Here is a 9,125-nt window from a genome sequence, read left to right on the forward strand (position 1 = left end):
AGAGGAACACTGGACACAGCAGGGTCTGGCATCCTGAGCAGCTCCCTGTGCTGTGCTCCCAGGCTGTGACCTCCTGCCTCCCATTACTGCATCCCTGCTCCTCATCCTCACCCATTACTGCATCCCTGCTCCTCATCCTCACCCATTACTGCATCCCTGCTACTCATCCTCACCCATTACTGCATCCCTGCTCCTCATCTCCACCTGGTGTCCTGCTCCTCATCTCCACCTTCCCTGTGTCCTGTTCCTCATCTCCACCAGTTACTGTGTCCCTGTTCCTCATCTCTCCACCGTGTGTGTCTGTGTCCCCGTTCCTCACCTCCAGCTTCCCATTACTCCTGCCGGCCACGATCAGGTTTCCCTGCAGTTCCAGGCTCCAGACAGAGCTCTCCAGGTCCCCTCCCCAGGAGGGCAGGGGTGAGGATTTGTCACATCCCGCGCAGGCCTCGTCCCCCAGGCTCCGGTCCCCGAGGCTGCGCCGGCGGCCGCCGCAGCCGCCCTCGTCGGAGCTGCACGCCGGGGAGCGGCCGCCGCTGCCGCAGAAGGCGGCGGGGCCGTGCGGGGCCGAGAGCCCCGGGAAGTTCACGTTCCTGCAGCTGGAGCCGCCGTGCTCCTCGTACACCTTCCCAACCAGGCTGCTGAAGTCGTATCCCGAGTCCTTGTGGCGAGCGCCCACGGCCCGGAGCCGCGGCTCCGACTCGGCCACCCTGGCGTGCTCCGAGAAGTTGGTGTCGATGAGGGAGGTGAGGTCGGGCTGGTCGCAGAACAGGGGGGGCTGGGGGGGCCCCAGCAGCCGTTTGAGCTGGTGGCTGCTCTCAAAGGAGTCCTCCAGCCCGTTCTTCCCGTCGGGGCTGGGATCCCAGCCCTCCTGGTAGTCGAAGATGCCGCTGCTGTCCCTGCGCAGCCTGCGAGGGGGGACAGAGCTCAGCCCCTCCGCTGGTGAGCGCTCCCTGGCAGCTCGGGGCTGTGGGTGGGCAGGGCCCTACCTGGGTTTGGGGATGACCGTGAGGCAGTCGCCCGTCTGCGCGTCCCACACGCGGATCTGCCCCACCAGGCAGCAGCTCACCAGCAGCATCCCGTCACTGGCCAGGCACTCGATGTCCTGCGAGGAAGGAAGGACAAGCACAGCTCAGTGTGGCACCCCCGAGGCCTCTGGATCCTGACCACGGCCTGGCGTGGCTGAAGAACCGCGGAGATGATGGATTTGACACCAAAACTGGTTCAGGAGCTGAGGGATGGTGAGGATGTGTTCCCGCAAGTGTCTGAGGCCAGGCTGGACAGGGCTTGGAGCAGCCTGGGACAGTGGGAGCTGTCCCTGTCCGTGGCAGGGGTGGCTCTGGGTCCCTTCCAAGCCAAACCACTCTGTGATTCTGGGATTCCAGAATCTCTGCCCAGAGACCTCAGTGTGCACTGGACTGCTGCAAATCCAACAGACTCATCTGTCTTGCCTTCCCTAGAAAGTTCCATCCCAGCTGGAAGGCAGGATCAGGAGCAGAGATGAAGCTTTTCTGGGAGACACAGTGCAGCATTTTAAATCCATCTGTCTGGATGCCCAAGAGCTTTGTTTCATCTCAGAACAGGAAGAATCCCAGACTCATCCCAGTTGGAAAAATCCTCCTGGAGTGAGTCACACCCATGACTGATCCCCACTTTGTCACCCAGCCCAGAGCACCGAGTGCCACCTCCAGCTGTCCCTTGGAGCTCAGGAATGTGGAGGCATCCCAGCAGAGCAGGGAATGGAAGCCAGAGGTGGCGATTGTGTGATCCTGGCACAAAGTCCCAGGAGGAGACGAGAACGTGCTGCAGGAATTCCACGCTCTGCTATCCTTTATGTATTTATTTCTGAGTTGCACCTACCATGAGGTGTCCCCTGAGGACCAGGGGCACGATCTCGGTCTCGGGGGGGGAGTAGCCGTAATCATCGCAGGGCAGGTCCCCCCTGCGGCGCCGGCCCGGCCCGCTCTGCCCGTAGTTCTTGGGGCACAGCACCCGGTAGAGGCAGAACAGCAGCAGCACCAGCAGCATGCCCGATGCCAGGCCCAGAGCAGCCACCCTGGGACAGACACACACAAACACAAAAAGGTAAGACAATCAATTCCCATTTCTAGTCCACGGATAGATTTGGGAAATCCTGGATCGGGATTATTCATGTGTTGGTCTGAATTTCTGAGCTGAGAAAGCTTTTCAACAAATTACAGAGATTTGTTGGAAATGAAGGGGTGTTTTAATGGGAAAATGACAATTTCAACAAGATTTTGAGGCTTTTCAGTAAGGAAAGTAATGAACAGCTAAGATTTTAAGCAAACACCAGCTGGGGACTGGGATAACACTGTGTTCAGCACTTGCAGATTCAGGCAGGGGTTGTGAGCTGTCCTCTCCAGAGGGAGGGAAGCTCCTTGCACCAGAGTTAGATCTAACACCCAATAAATGATTATCAAATGATATCAAGGTGGTGGCTGCCCCTGGATCCCTGGAAGTGTCTGAGCCCAGGCTGGATGGGGCTTGGAGCAAGCTGGGATAGTGCAGGGTGTCCCTGCCCGTGGCACAGGGTGGGACTGGGTTTGTTTTAAGGTCCTGTCCAACCCAAGCCACTCTGGGGTTCTATCAAATCACATTTAAACGCCCAAATTGACCTTCTGTCCTCGTCACCCAGTGCTCAGCCCTGTACTGCCCTCGGGGCCTCCGTGCTCAGCCCACTCCTGCCCTCAGCTGATGGAAAACTGCCAGGAGGGATCAGTTTCATTGTGCACTGCAGCATCCTGAGCTGGGCACCGGAGCTTTGGGAGCTCCCTTGTTCTCCCCATGGAAGGCCCAGCCCAGAGCAGCCCCCTGGGGTGGAGGCAGAACATTTTACTTGTACAGGGTGACGTCCTGGTGGCCGCGGGGCTCTGGCTGCGCTGCCGTGTCCGGCCTGCCCGCCAGGAAGGGCTGGTAGCGCGACGCCTCCTGCGGGTGCCGCATCTCCAGGGCCTCCTGAGGGTTCAGGTACAGCGTGACGGGGATGGCTGGCAGGATGCTGATGTACCTGAGCAGGGACAGGGGGAACAGCTTAGAGTGACACCAGGGGACGGGCACAGGTGGCTGGGCAGGTCTCAGGGGGCTTTCTAACTTCAGGTGCTCTGAACTAAAGATCTCCTCAGAAATATCCTCTAAAGTTACTGCCCAGGTTTTAACCCTTCAAAGAGCCAAGAGTGGAATGAATTCCCAATGAGATCAAGTGGATGCCATGAATTTAAGTAAGGATCTAGCTTCCTGTGTGCTGCAGGCTGGGGGGTCTCACCAAGAAGCTTCTTCAGCTCAGATGTCTCTCTTCCTCACATGTACTATTTCCATCACTTACAGATGATTGTATCAGACAACTCTGGAATTACTGAGGTTGGAAAAGGCCTCTGACACCATCAAGTCTGACTGATCCTCCCAGCACTGCCAAGGCCACCACTGACCGTGTCCCCAGGTGCCACATCCACAGTGCTTTAAAATCCCTGCAGCACTGGGGACTGCACCCCTGCCCTGAGCAGCTGGGCCAGGGCCAGACACCCATTTTGGGGAAGGAATCTTCCCAATATCCAACCTGAACCTCCCCTGGCACAACGTGAGGCTGTTCCCTCTTCTGTCCCTGTTCCCTGGGAGCAGAGCCCCTCTCTCCCCAGCTTCCCCCTCCTGTCAGGGACAGAGCCCCCCTCTTGTAAAGGTCCCCCCTGAGCCTCCTTTTCTTGTTTTGCAAAATTTAAAACTTCAGTGTCAGGGTGAAGGAAGACACAAGACACCAAGCACATGAAACACGCAGGAGCACAGAGAGGAACAGCCCTGGAGGGTTTGTGAGCTCTGGCCACCCCCAGGACCTGCTCAAACACACCTGCAGTGAGCCCCATGGAACCAGGCAGTGTGAGTGAGGAGCACGAAGGACAGGAGGAAGGCAAACCCATGGGGTCATGCCCAGAGCCCAGTGCCTGTGGCACTCCATGCCAGCCCACTTGCCTCTTGGCCAGGGTGATGTTGTAGTAGCTGAAGAGGGCTGGCCAGTGCCTGAAGGAAAGCTTCCTCCAGATCTCCTCATCCTCTGCTCCCCAGGTGACCTCTGCTTCCGTTCCCAGCTCCACCTGCCCGTTCCCCCTGCCCTCGGCTCCCTGGGCCCAGCTGTGCTGGTTGGGCTCCAGCCCCGACTTCTGCTCCCGCTGCTGCGTGTGGTTCTCCGACAGCTGGATCGGCTCCGATGGGAAGACTGAGAGGTCGATCTTGGGGTCCCCGGCAGGCAGGACCCCCCCAGGAACGGGCATGGGAGGCAGGCCTGCGTCCCCCAGGGGACTCTGCTCGGTGACCTGGGACGTGAGGTAGGTGCGGAGCCCAGCAGGATCCGTGTAGACCAGGATTCCGATCCAGATCACTGTCCCGGCCTGTGCAGGGTGAGCAGAGACACAGCTCCCTTCAGTGCCCCCAGCACCCCAGCCATGGGTACCCCACATTTCCTGCAGCCTCACTCCCAGCACTGCTCCTTGGGGAAGGCCTGCAGCGCTGCCCAGCACACACAGAACCTGGACACCGCATTTCCATGACCCATGTGGTGGTCAGAACCCAGCTTCTCTCCCCAAACTCCCAGCAGGAAGGAGACAGCTGGGACCAGCATGTCTGGCACCCCCAAACAGGGCTGGAATGGCTCAATTTGGGTTTTTGGGTCCACACTTGTGCAGGACCCACTGCTCTGAAACCATGTGGGGATTGAATTTAGACTGCCAGTGTTGGCTGACTGGGCTGGGAACACAGAGATCCCTGTAATTCCATTAGAGACATCCAAAGCAGAGACGGGGGACAGGCAGGACCACAAGTGCTGTGGCTGCAGCAGTTGCAAAGAGTGAAACCTTGAGCAAAATATCACCCAAATGCCCTCAGTCCACATGTGCAGGAACAAACTGTGACTTCTGCTTGTAAAATCATCTCGAGACTCAGCCTTGGAAATCTGCTTCTGGATCCCATGGGGGAGCACCAGACTTGTGTGGGAACAAGGACATGGAGGTGTGTCAGGCCTGGTTGGGGTGGCTGCCTGGCTGTGCTGTGTCCCTGTCAGGGGTGTGTCCCCAGCTCAGGTGTGTCCCCAGCTCAGGTGTGTCCCTGTCAGGGTACCAGCCCAGCTGCAGTGTGTCCCTGGGCAGTGATGTGTCCCTGTCAGGGTACCAGCCTGGCTGCAGTGTGTCCCTGGGCAGTGAAGTGTCCCTGTCAGGGTACCAGCCCAGCTGCAGTGTGTCCCTGGGCAGTGAAGTGTCCCTGTCAGGGTACCAGCCCAGCTGCAGTGTGTCCCTGGGCAGTGAAGTGTCCCTGTCAGGGTACCAGCCCAGCTCAGGTGTGTCCCCAGCTCAGGTGTGTCCCTGTCAGGGTACCAGCCCAGCTCAGGTGTGTCCCCAGCTCAGGTGTGTCCCTGTCAGGGTACCAGCCCAGCTGCAGTGTGTCCCTGGGCAGTGAAGTGTCCCTGTCAGGGTACCAGCCCGGCTGCAGTGCCATCCCCACGTACCATGATGAGGCGCTGGGCCAGGCGTGTGCGGGCGAAGAAGTAGATGACGCGCAGGCGCTTGGGCAGGCGCAGGTTTCGCAGCGAGGACGGCTGCAGGGTGATGGTGTGTGGGGTGTGTGGGGTGTGTGGGGTGTGCTGTGTGTGTGGGGTGTGTGGGGTGTGCAGGGTGTGTGGCCGTGTGCGGCACGCAGCCTTGGCCGGTGCCAGGCAGGACTCGGGGGGCAGCCGCTTGTTCAGGTCGGCCAGCTGGAACAGACACAAAAGGAAAGGTGAGGGGTCAGGGGCTGGGGCTGAGCCATCCCTCCTGATCCTCCCCCCGTGGCTCCTCCCAGCCCATTTACCCCAAATCAGCATTTACACACTCAGGGAATCACGAACAGGTGGGATGGAAGGGATCTCAAAGCCCACCCAGAGCCACCCCAGCCATGGCAGGGACACCTCCCACCATCCCAGGGTGCCCCAGGGCCCATCCAGCCCGGCCCTGGGCACTGCCAGGGATGCAGGGGCAGCCACAGCTGCTCTAGGCACCTGTGCCAGGGCCTCAGACCCTCCCAGGGAAGTTATCTTAATATCCAAGAGAAGTTATCTTAATATCCAGTGTAAACCTTCTCTGTCAGTTTGAAGACATTCCCCCTTAACCTGTCCAAAGTTTCTCTCCACCTTTCTTGTGGGCTCCCTTCAGGTCCTGGAAGGCCACAAGTGGTGTCTAAGCTCTCCTTCTCCAGGCTGTATAATCCCAGTTCTCTCAGCCTTTCCTCACAGCAGGGCTGCTCCTCTAATCAACTTGATGCCTCCTCTGGATTTGTTCCCACAGCTCCATGTCCTCCCTAAGAGTGTCTTTTCCCTCAAATGTTCTGTTCCCAATCCCTGTGTGTGCAACCAAGTACAGAACCAGAACTTTTAACAGCTCAGGATGAGAGGAAACAGCTTCAAGTTGACCAGGGAAAGTTCAGGTTAAATATTAGGAGGAATTCCTTCCTGGAATGGGCTGTCCAGCCCTGGCTCAGCTGCCCAGGACAGGGATTTAACAGCCACGTGGATGTGGCACTTGGGGACGGGGTCAGCAGTGAACACAGTGCTGGGGATGGTTGGACTCCATCATCTCCAGGGCCTTTTCCAGCCTCTGTGAGTTGATGATTTCTCTCTTTAGGGAGTGAGATGCTGGGGCTGTGCTCCCTCCCCGGGCCCAGCCCGCGCTCCGTGCCCACCTCCATGCGGCGGATGTCGATGGACAGCACCGTGGTGAAGAACAACATCTGCAGGAAGAAGTCTGACACCAGCCCCACCACGGCGAAGAGGCAGAACTCCTGTGGGTGGGACACACGGATCAGCTCCTGTTGCACCTCAGAACCAGGGACACAGCAGTGACAACCTGACAAACCCCGTCATCAGCCTCCTCTGCTGGCTGAGAGGCCAGGGCTGGATGAGCCCACGTGAGAATCCAAGAATATTTATTCTAATGCACATTCTTTGTTCCTTTTGGCCACAATCCATCAGAACCCTGGGACTCTGCTCCCAGGAACGAGGGACAGGATGAGAGCAAAAGGCCTCAGGTTATGCCAGGGGAGATTTAGATTAGAAATTAGGGAAAATGTCTTCCCCAAAAGGGGCTGTTAGGTATTGGACCTGCCCAGGGCAGGGGTGGAGTCCCCATGCCTAGAGTGATTTAGCAGCTGTATGGCTGTGGCACTTGGGACATGGGTTAGTGCTGGGGAACAGTTGGACTTGATGGTCTCCAAGGCTTTTCCAGCCCAGCCAGTTCCCTGTCTCTGTGACCCAGTGGCTCCCTGCAGTGCCTGGGGCTCTGTCCTGCCGCTCACCTGGATGGCCGGGACCAGGGTGAAGTACCCGATGAGGATGATCCCCAGCTCTGTTGCCATGTTCTTCATGATGGACCAGCTCTCGTTGCTCAGGCCTGGGGAAGGGCAAGGACAGCTCAGGGGAGCCTCTTCACTGTGCCAGACATCAACACAGCAAAAGGAGCTGCATTTCTCCTCTTTAAAACCAGGAACCTACAGGCAACAGGCCAGAAAGGCCCCTCCAGGCTAAAATTCCTGAGTGCAAAGGCCCACTGAAGTTCCGAGTCCTGTTTTCCATCTAGGATCCAAACCACTAGCATTTTTAAAATTAAAATCAGCATCCCTCCGGAATCTCTTCTCCCTGATGTTTAGAAACAGCTTTGCAGATTACAAATCCCATTTATCTGTGGTGTGAGTACACTCAAATCCTTCCACAGGCACAGAGCATTTTTAGAATGGAAAAGATCATTTTGTCACACATTCAGGGGGATTTTGTAGGACTCGTGCTCTGCACTTCTGATATCCATGACCTGAGGACAGTGCTCAGTATCCACACCTCCCCTAATAATATTTTTTATATTTATTTAGCTTGTTTCAGCCAACAATCCCAAAAAGCAGTGCCCACAACAACAGCATTATATTCTTGGAATTCAAATCAAAAGGCTGTACAGGCCACCTTGTTTCCTCTTTCCCAGAGCTGAATGAGCCCATTCCCCCTCTCCCAGCCCCTGGCTCTCCCCAGTTTGCCCTCTGCAGTCTCCCAGAGCAGGATCCTACCCTGGGCGATGCGGAGCTTCACCTCCAGGTCCACAGGCGTGGACACAACGGACTTGGTGAGGACCAGCACGTTCTCCAGGCCGATCACCACCACCAGGTACGGGAATATCTCTCTGGAGGAAACAGAGGCAGAAGTGAGGAGCAGATCCATGGGGGAAAAAGAAGGGAAAGAGGAAAGTCTGGAGCAAACACACCCCTGGGAGTCGATGTGGAGACACCACCCCGTGTCCCAGTCCCTTCCCTCAGTGTCACACTACACAAGGAAAAGGTTTGTGTTTCCTCTGCCTTGGGCAGGAATCACCATTTTTACAAAGCTGCAGGAATTCCTGGGCAAGGCCCATTGTGGAGCACCACTGAATGAATCTTGGTGCTTCCCAGGGTGGGGACAGAGCCCTCTGCTCTCAGCACCGGGTACAAAACAGAGAGGGGCCTGGAACAGCCTGTGAGGGACTGGGGGTGGGGAATCACTCACCAGGGAGGGGCAGGGAGTGTGTCCCACCTCCTTCAAGGATCATCCCACTCCACCCCCTGCCATGGGCAGGGACACCTTCCACTATCCCAAGCCCTGTCCAGCCTGGCCTTGGACACTTCAGGGATCCAGGGGCAGCCACAGCTGCTCTGGGAATTCCACTCCAGTCCCTCACCACCCTCACAGCAAAGGATTTCTTCTGTCTATCTCACCTAAATTTCCCCTCTTTCAGTTTGAACCACTGCTCCTTGTCCTACCACTGTAGCTCCTGATGAAGAATCCCTCTCCAGCTTCCCTGTAGGCTCCCTCAGACACTGGAAGGGGGGAATGTCAGTGAATGTCCACAGTGAGTGAAAAAACCACCAACACAGACAAGCCTCTCCTGGGCAGCTTCTTGTTCATGCCCAAGATGCCAAAATTCAGCAAGAACAACTCAGGCCTGCCTTTAATGAATGCATTTCCAGCTCACAACCTGTGTGAGTCCTCCAGGCAGCAGCAGCACAGGACAGAGATGGGAGCTGAGCTCCTCGGGGATGGGAATCTCTCAACAGAGAGAATGGAGGAGGAGGCTGTGGGA

At 57.3% G+C, this 9,125-nt stretch overlaps 1 protein-coding gene across 3 annotated transcripts in view; it reads right to left on the reverse strand.

Annotated features, from left to right (window-relative positions):
• The window catches only part of SCAP (SREBF chaperone), a 50,704-nt gene that overhangs the window by 5,352 nt on the left and 36,227 nt on the right, over positions 1-9,125 (reverse strand). For all 3 annotated transcript variants that reach the window (XM_058831479.1, XM_058831480.1, XM_058831478.1), the window contains exons 9-17: positions 8,080-8,192; positions 7,324-7,418; positions 6,712-6,810; positions 5,504-5,749; positions 3,979-4,394; positions 2,855-3,025; positions 1,858-2,053; positions 987-1,102; positions 320-905 (exon numbers count right to left, since the gene is read on the reverse strand). In XM_058831479.1, coding sequence (XP_058687462.1) covers positions 320-905; positions 987-1,102; positions 1,858-2,053; positions 2,855-3,025; positions 3,979-4,394; positions 5,504-5,749; positions 6,712-6,810; positions 7,324-7,418; positions 8,080-8,192 — 2,038 coding nt within the window. The remainder of the gene's footprint in view (positions 1-319; positions 906-986; positions 1,103-1,857; positions 2,054-2,854; positions 3,026-3,978; positions 4,395-5,503; positions 5,750-6,711; positions 6,811-7,323; positions 7,419-8,079; positions 8,193-9,125) is intronic.

The sequence above is a fragment of the Poecile atricapillus genome, chromosome 2 (genome assembly GCF_030490865.1).
Source record: "Poecile atricapillus isolate bPoeAtr1 chromosome 2, bPoeAtr1.hap1, whole genome shotgun sequence".
NCBI lineage: Eukaryota > Metazoa > Chordata > Aves > Passeriformes > Paridae > Poecile > Poecile atricapillus.